This window comes from Gadus morhua, chromosome 2 (genome assembly GCF_902167405.1).
Source record: "Gadus morhua chromosome 2, gadMor3.0, whole genome shotgun sequence".
Taxonomy (NCBI): domain Eukaryota; kingdom Metazoa; phylum Chordata; class Actinopteri; order Gadiformes; family Gadidae; genus Gadus; species Gadus morhua.
The window spans coordinates 21,408,006-21,430,206 of NC_044049.1; the positions used below are offsets into that span (position 1 = coordinate 21,408,006).

The following is a 22,201-nucleotide window of genomic DNA, read 5'->3' on the forward strand; positions in this document are numbered from 1 at the left end:
GGTAGACTAGTATTAAAAAATATAATGTTGACCCAAGTTATTATCCCGATAGTGTCACGTATTGTTTACAGGTTTAAAAAAAAAAAAGATTAGTTCATAATACAAGTTCAACTTAAACATATGACCATCCCAAATAAGAACCAAAAAAATCAAATTAGGCTTTCAAAATAAAACATCTTTATTGGTACACCCAATATCTTACACTGTCAACAGACACCATCCAAGCTTACACTGGTGGGACACTTAGACTCAAAGGACAATTCCATTAATTCTCAGAACTATTTGTTAAAATTACTACATTGAATGAGGTAAATATTACAAAACGAAGCAAAAATTACAAGCAATAAAAAATAACAAGCTGTTCAGAAGCCTAATGTGTCGTTTAAGAAAAATATCAATCTGAAATCTGTCAATCAAAAACTCAGTAGTTCAGAACTAAGTGGTCAAGGTGGTCCTTCTTGGTTTCACCCCAGAACTAAAACAAACCCCGTCCTAAACCAACTGAAGAAATCAGATTAGAAACTGAAAGCATTCTTTTATAATGAAACACCAGGGAGGAATGGCGGGATTTTTACAAAGAAAGATTAACATAGGAGGAGCCAAACACAGGAGCAGGGAACCAGAGAACACGCCCATCAACGCCATTGCCGCACAAGAGTCCTCAGACCTCAGGAGTCTGAAGTCTGTTCCTCACCACGGGCGACGGCTTCTCCACACAACACAATGTACCGTCCGCCATTACATCCCGTTCTTCGGAAAAGGCTGGAAGAGGAGAGTGATGAAGAGGAGGAGGAGGATGCTGCTGCTGAACCAGGAGGGGGGGGGGTCGGAGTCTATCTGTACTGGTAGTTCATACTGGGGTCGCCTCGCCCGTAGCCGGCTGGGTTGTGGTACTGGGACTGCTGGTTCCCAGCGCCCTGTGTGGCGTAGCTGGACTGGTCGCTGTATCCTGGGGGCGAGAGTCAGGGTTTGAGGAGAACGGCTCTTATTGTATAACACTTAAAAACAGTGATATAGCATGGTGTAGCGTCTTATACTAGCTATCTGTTGTATACAGGGATGGGTTTACACTTTGTTCTATGAACATCCTTACTGTACAGACAAGGGATGGCGAAAATGTAAAATATTCTTGACTGACCACCGAGCCTCATTAACCGGTTAACCGATCAGATTAAAATGTGCTATTTGAAATAACCATTTCGAGCCGCGCCAGCTGCCTGCTATTTCAAAACTGTGCCCATATCTCTCCTGTTCTGCCTCCGACTCACACACACACACTCCGAGTGAGAGGCAGTGGCTCTAACCGCGGCACGACCCGTGTTTGAATTGAAACACGAGGCATGCTTGCTGCAAGTTGACCGTGTGTAGAGAACGGGCTCGAACGCCCACAGTGGTCTGAGATGGCGCAGACCTGGTTGAGACCCTGCGCGGGATTCACCAGGGGCCAATCGGAAGAGGGCAGCGTTAGGAGCTCCTTTGAAACATTGCCACGGCTCATTTAAGAAAATCACAGCTCAGAAGAGATGCCGCTAGTTCAGTTTGGAGGAGACGGAAAAATTGAGTGAGGGATAATTTCTTTTCACCTGAATAATTAAGACTTGAGGAGAAATGAGTGGGCTAGAGACGCTGTGTCCGTCCAACTTCCAATAAGTCACCTCATCTGATCATCTTTTTGTGTGAAGTGAAACCAACACACTCAAGTCCACACTGACCCCAATTTTTTTTTTTAACCGACAAGCGACAAGTTTGATCGGTTAACGTTGATACGGTTAACATCCCTAGTACAGACAGAGATATATTCTTGGTTCTCTTTTTTCTGACAAATGGACTTATGCAAGTGGCTTTGGATAAAAGCATCTGCTGAACGCCCTGAATGTAAATGTCACAGCTCTGAGAACAAAGCCTGCCTCTTTCCCTCTGAGAAAAATAATCAAACATTACTTAATACCATGTGGAACAGCCAAGCTTAAATTGTGAGTTGAACCCTCGTTTACCACCCGGTGTTATCTTAAAAGCATCTAAAAATGGATCTGGTGGATCCGACCCCAACCTCTGTGAGGTTAGGGTCGGGGTCATAAACAGGGCTGTACAAATAAAGTTTAATTGAATCACACCTGTTGCAGAAACAGACACACGTTCGAGGCTATCCCTCCGACCTGCTCACCTTCGTAGCCGTAGTCTTGGTTACCGGCCACGCCCCCGCCGGTCACCTGACTGGGGTAGGCGGTGCTGTAAGGGTACCCCCCCGCCCCGCCCTGCGGCTGGGCGAAGTTCTTCTTGCCCGTCCCGTAGCCCTGGCTGTACTGGCTGTAGACCCCGGGCCCCGCTGGGACCCCTGGGGGGTGCACCCCCGGGGGGCCCCCTCCGCTGAGGGCCCCCGGGAAGTGGGCCTTTGCCCCCGGGTGCATGGGGCCCTTCTTGTTTGGGGGCTTGGGGCCGGGGGAGACGGCTGCGTAGGCGGGGTCGTTCTGGTAGTAGGAACCGTAGGAGGGTCCCCCAACGGGGCCCGGGGCCGGGCCGGCGGGGGCATTGGTCGGGGGGCCGCCCGACGGGACGCCTGGGGGCCCGGCTCCACCGTTGGAGTTGTAGTAGTCTGGGGAAGGGGGGGGCGGCAGGACAGCGGACGGGTTAAGAGGGGGACAGCAGAACTAAACACATTCAGCTCTATGTGTGAGTAACTGGTCCAGGGGGCATGGTCACCTGGTGGCCATCTTGGATCCAAGCACTAGCAGGGTGGGAGAAATTAATTAATTTCCCTCACCAGGCTAGTGCTTGGAACCAAGATGGCCGGCTGGTTCTTGGATCCAAGATGGCAGGCGAGTGCTCGGAACCAAGGTGGCCAGACGGCTAGTGCTTGGAATCAAGATGGCCGGCTAGCGCTTAAACCAAAATGGCCACTAGGTGACTAAAGCCAATTTAATGTTTGAATTCGTTTCCGCATGCAGAGACAGCAACCAAATCACACTACAGTGGGAGAAAAAAAACACGTTTATTTAGAAAATCCAAGCAAAGCAGCGTAAAACAAGCGGGGAACATCACCACCGCTCAACTTTAATCACAGTAATAGTCAGATTCAGAGTCTCTGTTCAGAGGAGTCACGTCTTCGGCCGTCACACACAGTTGCCACAGCAGTCTGTAGTCTGAGGACTACAGTGGCTGTCATCATGCATACAGCAGCGAGCTGATGTGTCAGAAACAGCAGTTTACAAAGTACCTAGCTTTGTTTATTATCATCATCATCATCATCATCACGGGTTAAAGAGGCATTCACCAAGTCAGGGAATCAAACCGTTGAGTCCGAGTCATTTCTGCCACTAGAACTTCATGAAGATGGGAATGGACACAAGCTTGAGTCTGATGTTGGTGTTCAACCTGTGGTCCAAGAGCCACTTGGAGGTCAGATGACGACCTTCTAGGGTCCATGTTGAGGAACGGCTACATAAAAGCTCTCCAGCTTTGGAAAATGACCGATGGGAACCCAGTTTATGCGTTGAATTGATGATTTAAATATCTTTGCTGCTTTCACACATATGGGCCAATCAGGGAACAGCGAGAGCTACATGATTTGGCTGCTGTCCCCCAGTTTGGCTTCTCCATCTTTCGGTTGTGAAAGGCGGTTCCAACACAGCAGTTTCCTGTTCATGAGGCCAAAGGAAGGCTCTAGTTCAGACGTAAGGTATGTGATTTATGACAGACGTGATCCAGGCATCCAGATCCAGACGTAAACGCTATGAGAGAGCGAACGTCCCTCCGAGGCGATGGGAGGAGCCAACATTTCCTCGAGGCGGTGGACTGGAGGTGAGCTTGAGTTGAGAAGACGACGCCACTGGAAGAACTAGTTTGTGACCACGGTCGGTTATCGGACTACTTGATATGAATGGTTTAATACTGGGGGGAGGGGTGGGGGGGGAGGGGGGTCTAGGTAGCAAACTCGCTGTAGCCATAGCAGTCTGAGACAAAGTCACCTACAGAGTGAGACAGGGCAGAGAAGGCAGAAATGTCAGAATTAGATTGGACTTGGTGGCCGATTATTCAGGTTGTTTTTAGATTTCTCTGCTACGTCGGTCACTGGGTCAGAGCCTGCAGAGCCGGGGGTCTGAGACTGCTAGGCTGGGGGGGGAGGGGGGGGCAGGGCCGAACGGACAGGAGAACCAGGCCTGGGGCTCAAAGCAGAGAAATGTAAAATCATCCCAGTGAGAGCGTCGTCCGTCGGTTCGAGATGCATGGGGGTGCTCCAGCTACAGTCAACATCACACCGAGGTCTGCCATTCTCTTGTGGTCAGCCAGCAGTACCATCGCAGCATGTAGCCTCACACCTGAGACCAACACCTCGCTACAGTTCTCAGAGCAGGCAGCGACTTGGTCTAGTCAATAGACTTAAGCGTTCGCTCTACAGCGAGACCTGGCTGTTTGACCATCTATCAGCGATCAGGTCGTGGGCACCCTGAGCGTATTTAGTAACGATGCACATAATTTATGCCATTTGGTGGACACCTTGACTTATATTAAGTAACGATACTCATAATATGCTCTTTGGTGGACACCATTGACCTTGTGTCTTAGAATACAGCAGGCGCATGCATTGGTGCCTCGTCTCGGACTGATTAATATCTAATACTCACTGTATCCGGAGACGCCGTTGTTTCCATAGCCGTACGTCCCGAAGCCACCTGGGAAGGAGAGGCCATATTAAAACATTATTACACACACACATTATTTATCACACACACACACACACACACAGGTCTCTGATTGAGGGCAGTGAAACGTTGTCTCCTCTCACCTCCTTGGGAGTAGCCTCCTCCGTTATTGAAGCCCCTCCCCCTTCCTCGGCCTCGCCCAGCTCTGCCCCGCCCCCTGGGCGTGGCCGTGTCAGCCCCAGAGGCCCCGCCCATCATCCCGAAGCCTGCTGTGTTCTGAGGGAAAGAGAGAGAGAGTCAACCATGGGGAAGTCTTGGTTCCCAGAGTCGAGACCACCGACTAAGGGGACCCCACCAGAAAGGGCTCATTAGGGAGGAAGGGGGACCCCACCAGAGATGGAGGGGTCTCTGGTGGGGAACCAGAGAGGGGTCATTGGTGGGATGGGGGACCTACCCGGGGCTGCCCGGCCGCCGGCCCCTTTTTCTTCTTAGCGGCCTCGCTGGCGACGCCCTCGGGGAACAGCCGCTCCAGGGCGTCCAGGGCGGCGTAGGCCTTGGCCACCTTCTTGTTGGAGCCGGTCCCCCTGAACTTCTGCCCGTCGATCTCAACCTCCATCACGAAGCGCTTGTCGTGGGAGCCGCCCGTCTCCGAGATCAGCTCGTAGCGCAGGCCGCGCCGCTTCTCGTTCAGCTCCATCACCGGGTTCTTCCCGTGCTTGGTGAGGATGGGGCCCTGGTGACGGGCTCCCTGGGGGGGAGGGGGGGGGGGGTTAGTGCTCGGTCAGAGAAACTAGACCGTATGTACATGTATACATTTATATATATATTGTAATTAAGTAACTATGTAATCTCTGATTATTGCCGACTGTCTTTAATGTAATCAGGGATTAAAGTGAAAAAAAATCTTCTGACTGAAATTTTATTCGCGCTACAGCCAAGTCACGTGCAGTGTGTGAAACATGTTCCAGGTTAGGTTAATTGACACCTGCTTAAGAAATACAAATGTATAAGACGTCAGCACCAAATGCAGCCATCACGTTTAAATGCTCGACCAATACTGTTTTACAGGAGGAGGACTTTAAACAGCTGTTCTTTTGCATCTATTGCAATTTTTTTGTTGTCTTTTCAATTAGACTCTAAGATTTTTTTTTTGCAAAGCTTGTCTCATATTTTACTCTCTAAAAAAGGCTTGCCATCGTTCCCCGTTTCCGTCAGCCATGCCCATCTCCATTTAATTTTTTGTGTTTTATCAATATCCGATACATCAGAGCCGTCAATCATTATAAGGGAGTTCATACTAGCTTAACTTTCGCTCTGACACTCAACACTAACACAACAAAGAGACGTAAGATGTGGCGCGAAAATGGTGTGTATATATATACATTTGTATATAATATATTTAATATATATTTAATATATAATCGGGATGTACATTAAAATGCTTGTGTTTTCAGTCAATTTTAACGGTAGACCTTTTAAATACTCACTATATAATTTGACAATTTTACCGGCGTTGACGTATGACGACATAATACACGCGTGTATTATGTCCATGTTCGAAACTGCATACTACCGTACTGCCGACTACATACTGCGCGGTATGTACTGTATACTGCATACTGAATGTGGGATTCAGTATGCAGTATACAGCAGACCGACTGCACCGCAGTATACAGTATGCTTCCCAGAATGCATTTCGCGGCAGCGGTAGCGGTAAAGCTGCTAAAAGCTGTTTTAATTCTCGCTTCAGTGCTGTTAATACATCACTTTCTTAAGTTTTAATATTTTTTTATGCGAGAAAGTACCTATTTAGATCCTTAATATGCGATTAGTTTATCCAAATGACGCCTGTTTGTAAATTTGTCCCGACGTTATCGGAGATGTGAAGTGGCCTCTGTGAACTCCAAATGACGGAAATCCGTCGTAGCGACGGAGAACTTTAATCCATGTGTAATGCAGTTAATGAGTGCACCACAACCTAAACATATCAATGATGTTCTGATTCTTGTAAACGCTACAGCTTCTTTAACTGCATCAGTCTGAAAAACTGTCCATCCTAGACTGCAGACTAAATCAAACTTTTTTTATACAGCGCCTTTCGTGCAAAGTTGCAACACAAGGGGTTTAACAATACATTCAAAATAAATAAATCAATCGAATGGATTAATAGAATGCTGAGCTAAATGGGTGTGCTTTAAGGTTTCCTTTAAAGGTGTTTAAAGATGGAGCCCCCCTCCCCGTGTGACTGAGTGTCCCCCCTACCTCAGGAGCGTCCGTGGTGTCTGCTGCGGGCACGGCTCCTGAGCCGGCGGGCCCCCCAGCGGGCGTGGGGGCCTCCACGGGGACCAGCACCGGCTTGACCTCAACAGGGGCGAGCAGCACGGGGGCCGGGGCCTCGGGCGGGGGCTTGGCCGCGGGCTCCGTCTTCAGGTCCACCCCCGTGGGGAGACCCATGAACTGCAGCACCTGGAAGGGGGGGGGGGATCACCAGTTACATTTACATTCAACATCCGCTTTTCCCCAAAGCGTCTTACATAGGTACTGTCAGAAGAAAGAGAAACAATATATCTCTGTCTCACTAACAATCACAAGGTCGACCCATTCCCCGTATACAACAAAGTGCTACACAATGCTAAGAAATATTGTTTAGGTTGTACAACATACAATAAGTTAGAGGAAGGTGGATGGGTAAGGGGGGAGGCTATGCAGAGTTTAGGTGAACTCTGAACACCAGAGAGAAGGCTCTTCATGAGTATAACGTCATCCTCAACCCAAGCATCTAACCCTCGCCGCTCTGATAACACCTACGCAGCGCTTTCTCAGCATATCAAGAAACAAACAAGTTCACACAAAACCGGCCCACTCAGCGAGACAAGTCTGAGCCTCGGCCTCAGGAGAGGTGCATGATGGGAGGGGGACCCACCTTGACGGCGACGTGCAGCTTGGCGGTGCGCTTGGAGGGGCCGGACGCCTCGAAGGCACGTCCGTCCACCTCCACGCTCATGGTGAACACGGGCACGTGCACCGGGCCTGTCTGGGACAGCAGCCGGTACTGCAGCCCCGGCTTCAGCTGGTTCAGCCGCATCAGGGCGTTCATGGTCTGGGGGGGGTCTGCCTTGTCCTCGGGCGCCGCTGGAGGAGGGAAGGTGGGGGTAGAGATCAGTTGGTACGGCGGCCCTGAGAGAGGAAGCGTCGAGGTCTGCTGTTCAGAACGGCTTTGGGAGTGCGGAGGGGAGGATGTGTTGCCAACTCAACCCTCCGCCCCCCCCAAACAACAACAAACAGCAGAAATGTCTGAGTCATGGATCCATGATGATTAAAATTAATTATTGCGGATCCATGGTCCAATTGGACCCAATCTCAGTCAATGTTTCCACAATCTATCCGTGGAAATGTTAATATAATGAAATGTATAATGTAACGTCCGATATCCAGAGTTTATGATGCAGATTATACAAAATGATCACAATTCAAGGTATCCAAATATGAGGCAGTAACTTCTCCCCTGTAGTGTTTGAGTGTTACAGGGCTCCCTGTTAACACCCTTTAGTTCAGTCTCACTCAGAGAGGGACGGGAGGGCTGGTATCGGCAGGAGCCCGGGGCGTCAATCAGCCATAGGAAGCCATGCCTGCAGTATCAGGTTTATCCCAGAGAGGGGGTCATACACTTCAAAGTGCTGCTTGATTCAGACCCACATTATGCAGGGGCTTCCCCTCTACCACACTATGCTCTCAAACCCCCTCAGGTGACCCAATGTTTCCAGACCTGCCCTGGAGGACCTACTCTTCTTCTGCAGCTTCTTCTTCTTCTTGTTGGGGCTCTTGTCCTCCGCTCCCTCCTCCTCCTCCATCGGCCGCTTCATGGGCGGAGCGTAGGTGGTGCTGGGGGGGATTTGGACTGGAGACCGGCAGACAGACAGATAGAGGGACAGACAGAGAAAAAGTTAATTTACAATGTGGATTTAGAGATTAAGATCAAACCAACCAAGACTCCAACATTGACAACAATAGATATAGATATTTTTGTTTAAAGGTCCCATGACATGCTATTTTATGTATTCTTTAATATAGGTATTAGTGGGCAACTAACACAGTATTCAAAGACGTTCCTGAAATTCAGCCGTGGTGCAGAGTTACAGCCACTCCGAGCCAGTCGCACATTGAGCTTCCCCCAAATGCGCTGTTTCGGTGGGCGTGTCAAGGAGGAGGGTGGGGGTGTGGCCCTGAGCAGCTTGCAGCCAGGGACGGTACCATGCGCTCTGTTTACAGTGGATGTATCGCAATGGCGAGGCGCACACAGCCTTTAGCCGTGTTCTGTAAATATTCTAGAACACACGGGAGTCCTGGAGCTCTATATCTAAATATTATCATATAGCCTACACAGATATCTATATCATATAATACATATTATCACGGCCAAAAGCTGTGTGAGCCGATATTCCGACGTTCCTGGTTCTTCAACGTCCACATCAATGTGAATACACACACTGTAACGCAAGTGTTTCTTGTCGGTTCTTGACGTGTCTTGTATTTCCACAACGAGACTGTCGTGGGGGTTATCTGAGCCATGGTTGAGAAGGAATTGGGGGAAAGGAACTTTGGTTTGACTCGCTGAAGTAGGCTACATGAACTGCGACATGCCGCGAGGCACCATCGCCCGGCAGCGGGCAGCCGGCAGCAGGCAGCGCGCAGTTCAGTCGACTTCAGGTTGATGTGAAAGTGGAAGAACCAGAGACGTCGCAGAACCCGTCAAAGTCGTTTGTGATTCATAATATCGTCTGGAGGCGCACACAATATGTTATATGATATAGATATCTATTTATTATATGATATTATTTAGATATAGAGCTCCAGGACTGTAACGCAAGTGTTGTACACTTCCTTGTTATTTGGATAACCGTTCTGCTGTTGGTGTGATGGCGCATAACGCGTCGGACTCTCGTCTCTGGTATTTCTACAACGAGACTCGTAATTGGGGGGAAGGAACTTTGGCTTTGACTCCCTCAAGAACATGAACCACGACATGGAGGAGAAAGGGATTGTTGGCGGCGAATGTCTCCCGCTTGAGCCCCGCTGAGGGACCACCGCCGGAGGCGGAGGTGCCTAAGCGCTGCCCGGCAAAGATCCCTTTCTCCTCCTTGTCGTGGTTCATGTTCTTGACTTGAGGGAGTCGAAGCCAAAGTTCTTTCCCCCCAATTCATTCTCAACCTTGGCTGAGATAACCCCCAATACGAGTCTCGTTGTAGAAATACCAGAGACGAGAGTCCGACGCGTTATGCGCCAAATAACAAGGAAGTGTACAACACTTGCGTTACAGTCCTGGAGCTCTATATCTAAATAATATCATATAATACATAGATATCTATATCATATAATATATTGTGTGCGCCTCCAGACGATATTATGAATCACAAACGACTTTGTCGGGTTCTGCGACGTCTCTGGTTCTTCCACTTTCACATCAACCTGAAGTCGACTGAACCGCGCGCTGCCTGCTGCCAGCTGCCCGCTGCCGGGCGATGGTGCCTCGCGGCAACCGGCGGCATGTCGCAGTTCATGTACTTCAGCGAGTCAAACCAAAGTTCCTTTCCCCCAATTCCTTCTCAAACATGGCTCAGATAACCCCCACGACAGTCTCGTTGTGGAAATACAAGACACGTCAAAGAACCAACAAGAAACACTTGCGTTACAGTGTGTGTATTCACACACACACATGTGGCGCTCGCACGGTCGAGTCTCATTGGCGGGCCAACGTCTCTGGGCGGGCCAGGCAGAGTAAGGGGAGGAGCCGAGATTCCTCATGACGTCATGAGCACAGACATTCCAAATCAGCGCGCTTGAGCCTCCGTTTTTTCAAAGGCGAGCAGAACAGCTAGTGCTCGTTTTACACCAAACGCAAGTTTTAGCCACTGGGGGACCATAGGCAGGCTAGGGGAACTCATATTTATGTTAGAAAACCTCACAAAGTGAGATTTTCATGTCATGGGACCTTTAACAGTTACCAATGTTCCACTTCTAACCACCAACCCCACAGACGTACCTGTATAGTCGATGGGGATCTCAGTTCTGGGTTTCTTGGGCATCTTGGAGGGCAGGGGGTCCATCCCCAGTACCTTGTGGATCTGACCGAAGGCCGCCAGCCTCAAGGCGTGCTGAAGAAAGAAGATAGAGACCCAGCATTTAGTACCAAGAGAGCAGAGCACGAGGAGTCGACAGGAACAATAGAATGGTTACGTCTTCTCCTTCACTGAAGGGCACTGCTGCTCTAGGTACAGAGTTGAACAGATTTTAACTTTAAGGAGCATTACATTTTATAATAATAATAATAATAATAATAATAATAATATTCTGCTCAGCAGTTTTTGAGGATATCAATGGCGGCGATTTAAAAAAACGGTTCTGTGTGACCGGCCGTTAAGTAGGAAGAGGTCCAAATTGTTCCCGCCAGGTGTTTGAGGATATGGATTCAACCCAAGGGCTGCTCTGGGGGCAGTGATGTCTCTTCCTGACGGCTCACCTGTGCGCTCTGCGTGATGTCTTCTCTCTGCTGCATATCCAGGTGGCCGATGGCGTCGGTCAGCTCCTTCTCACACGGGTCACAGATCCCCGCGCCGTCTGACACACACACATACACACAAACATCTCAAACTTCAACGATAAGATATACTCTTAATAATCCAAGATGGACACTTCAGGTGTCAATCAACTGCAGTACATAAAGTGTTATAACAGGCTTGTCAAGGAGACGAGGTAAGGCAGTGAGGTGAGAGGGGTAGGTACTAGTGTTCTCCACCTGCGTGATGCATACCCGACATGAGGATGCCAGAGGCCAGGCATTCTAGAACCCTGCGCAATGCCTCGCCCGCTCCCATTGGTCGGTTCCCGGTGCCAATCGCCTTCTCACACAGCAGCTCCAGGGGCTGGGGGAGAGTGCAGACAGACACAGCGGTTAGACAGTGGTGGACAGCGGTAAGCCTTTAGCACAGTGGTGCTCAATTGGGGGTACACGTAAAAGGGCAGTGTTTCCCCTACCATTGTTCAGGCCTGGCGGGCCGCCAGGCCAACGAGCGCCCCCGCCAGGCCAACAACCGGCCAAAAAATGAAAAGAAATGAAAAAGAGAAAAAAAAAAAAAATGAAAAAAAAAAAAAAACTTTTTTTTTTTTTATTATTATTATTATTAGCCATAATATCATAACCATCCAAGCTCACCACCAGCTATCTCAATATGTATTGGTGCTTTATGCTCCTGTACATGAAATTAGTTTAGATTAAATCAACTTTGTTTTTAGAAAAACACTGTTTATTCTCCGGCAGAAGAACTATACCATGAACCGATCGCGTAAATGCGACGTCTGATTGGTTCAGCCCGCCGTTACCATGGACATTTTTACCGCCCCCGCGAAACACTAGCCTCGTTCTTTATATGTCCATAACTTAACCAACTTGTGATGGCTAAGCAAGTGTTTTATTTGGAAATAACCAACAAATACTCTAGCATCCCGTGAAAAATGTATAACAAATCACACCATCAGCTCTTACCACCGGGCCTAAAAAAAAATTCTAGGGGAAACACTGAAAGGGGGTACCACTTTGGATGAATGCAGGGGGTGCAGGCTAGGGGTCAGCCCTGTAGGACTGACCCGAGCCCAGCCCTGTAGGACTGACCCGAGCCCAGCACTCACCCAGCCCTGTAGGACTGACCCGAGCCCAGCACTCACCCAGCCCTGTAGGACTGACCCGAGCCCAGCACTCACCCAGCCCTGTAGGACTGACCCGAGCCCAACAGACTCACCCAGCCTTGCAGAGGCTCCCAGGTGGGCACGCGCGAGCAGAGGTCCCTCAGGATACGGATGACGATGACGCAGGAGCGCAGCCCGTTGGCGCGGGCCTGGGGACACAGCAGGGGTGGGGGGGGGACACACCTTAGACCTCGGAGCACCGCCAGCCAACACAACAGAGCACATAACAAGAAGAAGGAGTTACCCGAGCCGCACCACACACATACAGTACTAACTGGGCGTGGTTTATCCAGCAGGCAGAGCCTGTGGAGGTGTTTCTACGAGAGGTAACGGCATTTAAATGGCCGGTCGTTCTGGCTGGCAGGAAGGAGGGGGGGGTTTGGGCTGAGAGCCTTGGCTGGTAACAGAGAACGGGCGGAGTAATGATACTTAGACAGCATGCAGTGCTGTCTAAGAGAGAGATGATGTTCCAGAGTATTCTAGTGCTCCATAAAGGACCTTGGTATCAAAGTCCCTTGTGATTGGCTTAAGGTTGATTAATCAGTAGAACATGTGGAGCACTCCCCTATAGAGACAGCGGAGGATGTGAGGCTACATACTTACATACAGGCCCCAGGGGCCGACCAGGGTTTCAGTTTAGTTTGAGAGACAGAAAGGTATGGAACAATAAAGCTAAACATCAACATGACCGGCAAACAGTAATCATCTTCCTTTTTTCCTCTACAACAGAATGGTGGGGTGGAACCGGGTCTAGGTCTAACACACACAGTGAACTGATAACACACAGAATATTACCGTAGTAATATTAATATTACGTTAATATTACATAAAGATGGGTGTGTCTCCCTTTCTGAAGGGCATGATTGTATATCTTAATTAAACTGTCCTGCTGGGCTATGACCCTCAGGGTACTGCTTCAACAGGTGCTGTGAAAGAATGCAGAACAAAAGGTCTGGAACGATGTCCAGGTCTTTTGTTCTGCCCGGGGACCCTCCACTCTTCCGCAAACTGTGAGTGGATACAGAGTCCGTAGGCTGCGATTTTTTCCACACGTTTGCGGCAGTACTTGATTATATTAGGAGATAGTAGGGCAGGGCGATTTTGAGTTTAGCGTCAAAAGATCACAAAATTAACATAAGAGTATTTAGATTAAAAAGAAGATATAAATATATATTTATTTTATGTTTTACAGAAATGGCAGAACAGCTGGATACATATCTTAAGATTATTTTAGATTGGAACATTTTGTTTTTGACCATTGAGTATTTTTTTAAGGCAAATTTCAAAGTTCTCAGTTTTTTTTGGGAGAGACATGCTGAATAAATACTGAAATAGTTTTCAAACTCAAAAAGAATCGTTTGAATAATCGTGATTTCAATATTGACCAAAATAATCGTGATTATGATTTTTTCCCCATAATCGAGCAGCCCTAGGAGATAGCCCAGCTTGACGGTTCTCCTTTAGGAGGCACAGTCCTTTAATACAAGGCTCCTGTAAGGGTAGGGGGGCGGTTCTCCAATAGAACTTGTGATCAGGTGACAGTTCAAAGAGGTGCTGCCAGAGACACGTTGAGCATCACGGGTGAAGCCATAACCTCCACATAAACACCGTATCCGAGTGATGTAGAAAGTGTGCTTGGTGGCACCCAGTACAAACTACATCTAATAACAGACTGTTTCGAGAGCTCAGTAGCCCAACGGGGGCCATGTTAAATGAAGAGACCGCCCATTTAAGAAGCAGTCAGGAAGTGATACACCTGATCATTTAACCCGTTATCCTTTAACACCACAGTGCAATGCAACCTACTAAGCAAAGCAGTACTATGATAGGAGAAACAAGAAGAGAAGAGACAAGAAGAGAAGAGGGACAAGAAGAGATGAGAGACAAGGAGAGGAGAGACAAGAAGAGAGGAGAGACGAGAGAGACAGACAGCAACAAGGCGTGACGACCCCTAGTTAAACGGACACCAAAGACACACAGCAAACTGAAACACAAAGGAGAACAGGAGTCTCCGCTCTACGTTCCTCTGCTTCTTCACTTTAATCTTATCTTCAGACAAATAAAGACAAAATGCAAACCTGGAACCACTTGGCGTGGCGGAGGGACGCCAAGGCGGTTAGGCATTTCTGCCTGTCCAGAGCATCCGCTGGGTCGGGGACAGAGAGCGACTCTAGTGGTGGTGGATAAGAAGACAAGGTACAGTTTGACCAAGGGGAGTTCTGTCAGACGGCCAGGGGGGGCCGGCGGGGTGACTCTCGGCCAGGCCGGGTAAAGGGGAGGGGGGCTCCCCTCCACGCGCTCCCACCCTCCCTGGGGCACCGCGCCGGGCCCTGGGCCCACTACGCCACAACCCACGCGGACGCTAGGTGTGGTGCTGTTAGGGGTGGGTTGCGGCGGCATGTAGCTGGTGTCGTGACTTGAGGTGTCAGTTTAAACGGTGTGTGTAAAGGAGGTGAGGGAGGAGGTTCAGCCGGTTGTATCATCAACCCCATCGCTAGACGCCTCTGACTCCGCCTCACTTTAAACTATGGACTGAATGTGTGTGTGGCTACTGTTAACACTACTAGCTCCGTGGTGGAGGCTGTTGCTAGGCGACGTGCGCCCCAGTGCCCGCGTGATCGGGAGGCGTGTCTGAGAGCGCGGCCAGGGCGAGCGCGGAGGCGGAGCCCCGCCCCCCCTTTGACCCGGCGGCCGGCGGCGGCGTTCCGCGCCGAGCCCCTTCCGAGACAGAGAGCGACCAGTTGGTCAAAGGTCCAGCGTCCCTACAGACGGACAAACTAGAAGGCTTGACAGAGAGAGAGAGAGAACGGGAACCACAGCAGCATCAGGACGCACATAAGGAGCATCATCAGTACGACCGGTCCACACTGCAGCAAGACTGACTGGGGGGTGGGGTGGGGGCAAGGAGCAGGACTAGGGGTCCCCACCGAGCGGGCCAATCACTGGGGGCTCCTGGAGCCAACAGGGGCGGTGGACTGACAGGCCAGCTGCTCTCTCTGCTATAGTGTCACTAGCTCCTAGCGGTTTGATACCACTGAGTTCAGATCCATGTTAGTTTACGTAAGGCTGCCGTCGGGGGTCGAACCCAGAGCCTTTCGGCTGGGAGTCGGCCCCCGGCCGGCTGTGTGGAGCCCCGTTTCCCGTGGTCCTCATCTGTAACCCCACACCCGTCCCTGCAGGGGGACGGGGCTGACGAGGCCCCCCTAAGGGCCAGGGGCCCCCCCAAGGGCAAGGGAACCGGACCCCACGACACACAACTCATTTTTGCTGCAATGCGAACCGTTCGTCAGGAATATGAATCATAACACATGCAAACAACGTGGTTTCTTTTGTTTTGTTTCGTTCCATCTCAGTAAGCCTTCTTATCGTTGGGGGGGGGGGCTTTAAAACCTGTACACAGACCTGTCACTCATCACAAGCGCTACCTGTCCCTATACTGTATATTGGGCCATCAAAAATGTAGATTTACATCGTATGGAACTACAAGGGTGTCTAGAGGGCTGTAACCATGCCAGCATAGGTCAAAGTTCACTTTACACTTCTTCTGTGCCCTAGCTAGCTCCATTGAAGGCCCAATAAACAATATCTGTCCCACTGGTCGGCCAGTCTGTCTGCCTGACTCCCTGTCTGTCTGCCCGTTGGTCTCCTTGCGTGGTGGAGGGGCCGCTGGTTGCTAGGGGAGCACGAGAAGGGGGCGGGGCCTGTCCCGCAGCCTTACCTCCCTCCTCCACCTTCACCTCCACCATGGCCACGTCCCCCTTCTCCCCCTTCTCCGCCTTTTCCCCCTTCTCCGTCTTCTCGCGCACCAGCGGCGAGGTGAGGTTGACCGTCATGCTGAGGGGTGGAGCCTTGGTGTTCTGGATCACGATGCTGGCCTCCGGGAGGTTCTGGGTCACAATGTAGGCGTCCTCCGTCACGGCCTATCAGAGAGCAGAGACAGGGAGAGGTTGGGTCTGATGTCCTCATGACGGCCTATCAGAGAGCAGAGACAGGGAGAGGTTGGGTCTGACGGCCTATCAGAGAGCAGAGACAGGGAGAGGTTGGGTCTGACGGCCTATCAGAGAGCAGAGACAGGGAGAGGTTGGGTCTGACGGCCTATCAGAGAGCAGAAACAGGGAGAGGTTGGGTCGGATGTCCTCATGTAGCATCTTCAGGTCAGGGCGTGATGGGGGACACTAGAGTGGGTTCACAAGGAGCAGGGGCTACAATGAAATACACTTTCATCCAAAGCGACTTACAATAAGTAAATTTGTAGAAACAACAAACATCTCTTGGTAGAGGAAGGATGTTCATATAACCACTACTGTGACTCAAGTTCCCGATTCCCAGATTGGAACAAGACCTGATGGGTTTTGATCACATTCTCCATTATGTTCCCTCACACCACTCGCTTTAAACTGATCACTCTTTTGCTGATAGCTACGTACACAGGACCAGGAACTAGTATTCCAACCCTAAACAAGACTCTGAAGCTGAGCCATCTGCCTGGCAGAAGACCCTCTAGCCCTACTTACGTCTACACACGTAACTTCTAACACCGCGCCTCCGCACAATGATTTATTTGTGGCCGTCTGCCAGACTATCAACGTTGACGGCCACATATTGATTTTCTAGATTGTATTTACTATGGTAAGCGTTGCATATATTTCACTGTAGAGCGCCGCTGAGCTCACTGATCTGGCTGAGCCGCTCCTTTCCCTCGACGCTCTCTCTCCCTACCACATGTTGTTTAACAGCCCATCCGCTGCCTGCACACTGAAACAAACATGCTATTGCACGTCGATAGGCTGGCAGCCAAATACCGGAACGTAATCGATGCCAAGTTCCGATCCCCCCCCCCCGCCAAACAACTTTCCCAAAGCTGAGGCGTTCTAGTTTCCTCTGATCTGATGTCTGTCTGTGTTCTCAACAGGGCAGTCTCTCTCAGAAACAAGAAATGAAATAAGTTATTTGCACCCCCCCCCCCCCCAGTAGAGTCTTTCACCCTTTTACCCCCCCCCCCCACCCTCTCTCACCCTGAGCTGTGTAGTCAGGTTGTCGGCGACCTTCCCCAGCAGACAGGCGGTGGGCTTGTCCTTGCAGAGCAGCACCAGCTCCAGGTGGAGGTCCCCCTTCAGCAGCAGCCCCTTGGCCACCAACCCCACCCTCATCACGCCCCGAAGGCTGCGCGTCACTAGGTCCCGGGGGTCACTGGGGCTGGAGGGGGAGGGGGGACCGTTAGAACACATCCTCCATACAACAGTCAAATACAACTTCATTACATGCTTTGTAAAGCAGTGATGGGCGGACAGAAACTCTGCCAGCCGGAGTGAATGGTTAAGGGGTCTGTAAAAGGTATAAAGCAACACTGTCATCTCCCTCAGGGAAACTGCAGACATTGAGGGAATCGAACCTGGTACCTTACGCCTGGAACACCTCAACCTACATTATTCTCTTCCTTTATAGGCGACTTATTGCTTAACAGACACTAAATATGAATATGAATAATGGCGGGCATTTCTAAGAACGTCTCACGTGTCTTATGTACAGCCGCTTGTGTCGAGCTGTTTAGTGTTAACCATCATGCCAGGACTTCAGCGAGGGCTGCAATGCACAACCAGAATTTTACATCCATCAATAATTCAAAATATCAGAAAGCCTCTCTCTGTTGGCCTCTCAAGGTCATCCAGGGCTGTCTGCCTCCCCCTCAGCTCTCCCTCCCCAAAGTTTTTTGATTACAGTTTAATGCATTTTTCCCAATTCACCAGCTCTCGTTCTGAAGGCCAAACAGACAATTTGACTGGAACTACTTAGCAGGGGTCCATATATCAGGGTTTAGCCTAATTGAATTAGTTTAAAAAGAGAAAACATTAAAACACTAAAAGCAATGATTAAAAGTTGACTAAAATGTAAAGACTTTTGGTCGCCTAAAACTACCAAGGAAAACAAAACCAATAAGCATTTTCGTCTAAATACCAAGACTAAATCTAAAATAGTTTACAAAATTAACACCGTCCCCCTCACCTCTCTTTCTCTGCCTCGGGGAGGTCGGGGTCGGGCTTGGGCTCGCACTTCTCCTGCTCGTCCAGCCAATCGGAGACGGCCTTGAGGGCGCGCTCGGTGTGGGACACCATGTTCTGCACACCCTCCAGCTCCTCCTGCGTGGGGTAGATGGCCGAGTGCTTGGCCATCACGTGCCGGTCGTCGTTCATGAAGATGCGCATGGAGCGGTGCCGCATGGGTTGAGGCTGGGGGAGAGGGCACAGCAGTCGTCATGGTTACACGTAGTTAGTAATATCACCGGGAGGAGAGGGCACAGGAGTCGTCATGGTTACACGTAGTTAGTAATAACAGTGGGAGGAGGGGGCACAGGGGTTTGTCATTAGGGATGGGAATCGAGAACCGGTTCTTGTTCAGAACCGGTGCCGAGTCAACCGATTCCTTGGAATCATTAGCAAGCCTGCTTAACGATAACTGCTTTTCCGCTTATCGGTTCCGGTCGTGGCAAATGCGTCATGACGTCACGCACACGCTGCTTTGTTTTGGTTCAGAACGCAGCAAACATGGCGCCGCCGAGGAAGAAGCGCATTGTGCGTTCACACCAAACGCGACGGGCGACAAGGTCCCATACAAAGTGAACGTAGATTGGCGCGTATTGGGCGAATTTTTCGCTAGAGAAAACCGGCGACAAGTTTTGATTTGTCGCGCCACACTTTCGCCGTGCACAGGCGAGCAGGTTCACGAGGATTTGTGCCGCGACAAATTCGCTCGAGTTGAAATATTTAAACTTTGACGCATATTTCGCGTGATGACTGCCAATCAGCGTCCAACAGCGTGGCCACTGAGTGACATGTGTAACGTAACGGCCAATCAGCGTTCAAACGTCAAACTCAGTGCAGTAAACTGCAGCATAGAGGAGAAAGTGATTGTTGCCGTCTGCGACTCACGGAGCTCTATATACAATAGTATATGATATAATATGATATAATAGTATATATAATATCACGGCCAACAGCTCTGTGCGCCTCCGGATGGACGTAGCGTGGGGAGCTCTCATAGGGATTGGGCTTCTCGGGGTTTGTTTACCAGCGTTGCTATGGTTTCCGGTCTTGTGGGTTCCAACGTTTTATTAGGTAGGCCCATCTAAAAAATCTAATCAATACTTCATTTTGTTTACGTCAGTTGAATTTTGTTACAAGTTGAATGCAAATGAGCACTGTTAGTATTCCAAAAGGCACAAGCCTTTTGGAAGAATCGACTTGACTGTTTTCAGTCTGTGTTTTAGTTTTATGGCACATAATGATGGTATTTGGGCTTAAAAAGCCAAACATATATTTTTTTGCCTAGACCAATTGATTTGAATATGTACAATTTCCTAATAATAGACGCACTTCTGATCAGATATTAAAGAGATTTAATACAAAAACACATTTGTACTTATTTTCTCACCCAATGAGAATCGATAAGGAATCGGATCGATAAGCAGAATCGTGAAATTCTTATCAATTTCCATCCCTAGTTACACATAGTTAGTAATATCACCGGGGGGAGAGGTCAGAGGGGTAGTCAATTACAGATGGGGGGGGGGGGGGGTCATCATGGTTACATTGCGCTAGTGGTATCAGTAGTAGACGTTCTGTTGTGATGGGCCGCCAGCCAATCCAAAAAGATTGTTTGGTGAATTAAATTGGATTTCTCTTTGACGGTGGCGAATACTTCTCAAAGTTATGAAGATGTAAATGATGATAAAAGCATTGAATAGAACACAAAGTTACCATAGCTGCTGTCGTGTGTTGGGCAGAGGTCAGCAGCGTCGGGGCTGGGGGCAGAGAATCCAGGCGGTGCACTTTATCTACGGAGGAACCAGAACACATGAGGCTCAGTGAAGGACTCTGGTTTAACACTAAGAAACCAGATGACAATAACGGACCCTTTGAGAAGCAGCTGGCAGCTCCAGACAGACAACCAGAGCTACCCTAACCAATCAATACCATTGATTATCGTGTTCACCATGTCAATCATTACCTTGACCAATCCCGTTAGATTGATTGGTTGATGGGATTGGGCCTCAGTTGGCAGTTCCACAACAACGGAACGAGTCCCTGATCAGGGCAGACTTCTGTATTCACTCCTACGATGCTTTGACCCAAATGTCTACTGCTCACCTGCACACAACTAACTAATGTTACTGTACTAGCCCAATACCTATCTTTGCGATGACGACAGTACTGCCTACCATGCCTTTTGTTGCATGCTGCATACTCCCACACTTGTCAGTGAGCACCATGCGGTTAAATGCCTGAAGCCTTGAGTTGATTTGTGCCGGTACTGTGCACTAAGAATACAGTTCAAATGACAACATTATCCACGGACACAGAGCTCCCTGCAACCCTGGTCGGGACCTGAAACATCCTTTAAACAGAGCAGAAGAAACACACATACTTCCGTTGGTACCTCCTCCCTGCATGTTGTCCAAAACCCTCCTAGTCCCCTTCTGCAACTTGTCATCAAAGTTCAAATTAATGGTGTTTTAAGTGTTTCGACCACAAACACGGCCCCGTTGCAAGCAGTTATACCCTGGCCCGTCCAGCATCGTACAGAGCAGCGCTCAGTCAGTCGTTACTGGGTTTAATTTCCACTGGCGCTATCCCCACATCGCGACTGAATGCTTTGGGATAAAAATCCACCACGTCGTATTTATGTAGGAGGGAACCTGTAGATCGCGCACTGGAATAAAGTGGTAGATGGCACTACTATAAGTGTTCAGGCATTCCTATTTTCTTATCTGCAGTTTCAGCGATCAGGTCATTCAACTGTTCTGGGCTGCACAGCTCAGAAGGTCAGCTATGTTGTGAGCGGCTCACTAACCACCTATAACTGACCACCCACCCATAATTAACCACCCACCGGCCACATAACCCGGCGAGGAGGCTGCGGATGAAGCAGAGAGGTATAGGACCACAACATCACAACCTTGGTTTTCCACTAGCTGTGGACGTCTTGTTTATTACATAATCTGCGGTTCTCTTTCGGTCTGCAACTTGTTGAAAAGACGTGCAGAGCGACAGTGCCCGACCTCCCCGCCCGCTGAGGCATGTTAATAATAACTATAGTCCAGTGCTTCATCACCAGGTGGTTCTCAGCAGTGGAGGACCAGCGGCTCGGTGAACATTTTAACCCAGACGCCATTTTAGCACCGCTTCACCCCCGGGTCGCCGAACCACTCGACCAGCTCCCTGCCGAATTAATCGATCCTGCTCAACGATGATTGATCAGGCAGATACTGCTCGTCTCGAAGCAAAGGGACATCATCGAAACCGATCGATAAAAACACGCGCATCACACGCGCACCTCGCGCCGCGCAGCTAGCGATAGCGCCGAGCTAGCCGCTGCACGAACAAAAGGCACGAACAAAGGAACATGTAGCCGAATAAAGCGGTGAATTAACGCCAACCGACGGATTACAGTGATAATTCATCGAAATATGCCACGCAATGTGTTTTGGGGTAATCTTTTTAAGGCGTTTGGGACTTACCGGTGTATGCGTTTTGTTGGCCAACGGAGGGTGTGCGTCCAGTACCAGCCTCCGGTCTGTCTGAAGGCACCACGGGAACGCCCCTAATGGCCCAGCCTGGCAATGATTGGACGAGAGGCCGAACAAGGTTTATGATTGGACCAAACGGTGGTAGCAATTTATAACACAGTCTGCTAGGGACGAGGCAGATTTAGGGGATGAGGAGACGAGTGTACCCCAATACTGTGTGTGTGTGTGTGTGTGTGTGTGTGTGTGTGTGTTTGTGTGTGTGTGTGTGTGTGTGTGTGTGTGTGTGTGTGTGTGTGTG

General features: G+C 49.7%; 1 protein-coding gene across 7 annotated transcripts; it reads right to left on the minus strand.

Annotated features, from left to right (window-relative positions):
• Window positions 1-154: 154 nt before the first annotated feature.
• Window positions 155-21,996, minus strand: ilf3b (interleukin enhancer binding factor 3b). Of its 7 annotated transcripts, none has more exons than XM_030381557.1 (18): window positions 21,895-21,996; window positions 20,135-20,211; window positions 18,384-18,607; window positions 17,396-17,576; window positions 16,099-16,300; window positions 14,459-14,550; window positions 12,434-12,529; window positions 11,434-11,560; window positions 11,158-11,255; window positions 10,681-10,792; window positions 8,425-8,538; window positions 7,564-7,772; window positions 6,903-7,106; window positions 5,095-5,388; window positions 4,784-4,916; window positions 4,623-4,670; window positions 2,165-2,593; window positions 155-949 (listed from the first exon to the last, which is right to left on the minus strand). In XM_030381557.1, the coding sequence occupies exons 2-18, from the start codon at window positions 20,135-20,137 to the stop codon at window positions 834-836; spliced, it is 2,682 nt and encodes an 893-aa protein (XP_030237417.1). In that variant the 5' UTR covers window positions 20,138-20,211; window positions 21,895-21,996; the 3' UTR covers window positions 155-833. The 7 variants fall into 7 exon arrangements, with proteins under 7 accessions (XP_030237417.1, XP_030237458.1, XP_030237452.1 ...); XM_030381566.1 differs by having other exon boundaries at window positions 834-949; window positions 11,449-11,560; XM_030381609.1 differs by lacking the exons at window positions 155-949; window positions 2,165-2,593 and adding an exon at window positions 2,971-3,965 and having other exon boundaries at window positions 11,449-11,560.
• Between the last annotated feature and the right edge of the window lie 205 nt (window positions 21,997-22,201).

Coding starts and splice junctions, on each gene's coding strand:
- ilf3b (XM_030381557.1), bottom strand. Junction 8,539..10,680: donor GATCCCCATCGACTATACAG/GTACGTCTGTGG, acceptor GCCGGTCTCCAG/TCCAAATCCCCCCCAGCACC. Junction 7,773..8,424: donor GAAGAAGCTGCAGAAGAAGA/GTAGGTCCTCCA, acceptor TCCCTCCTCCAG/CGGCGCCCGAGGACAAGGCA.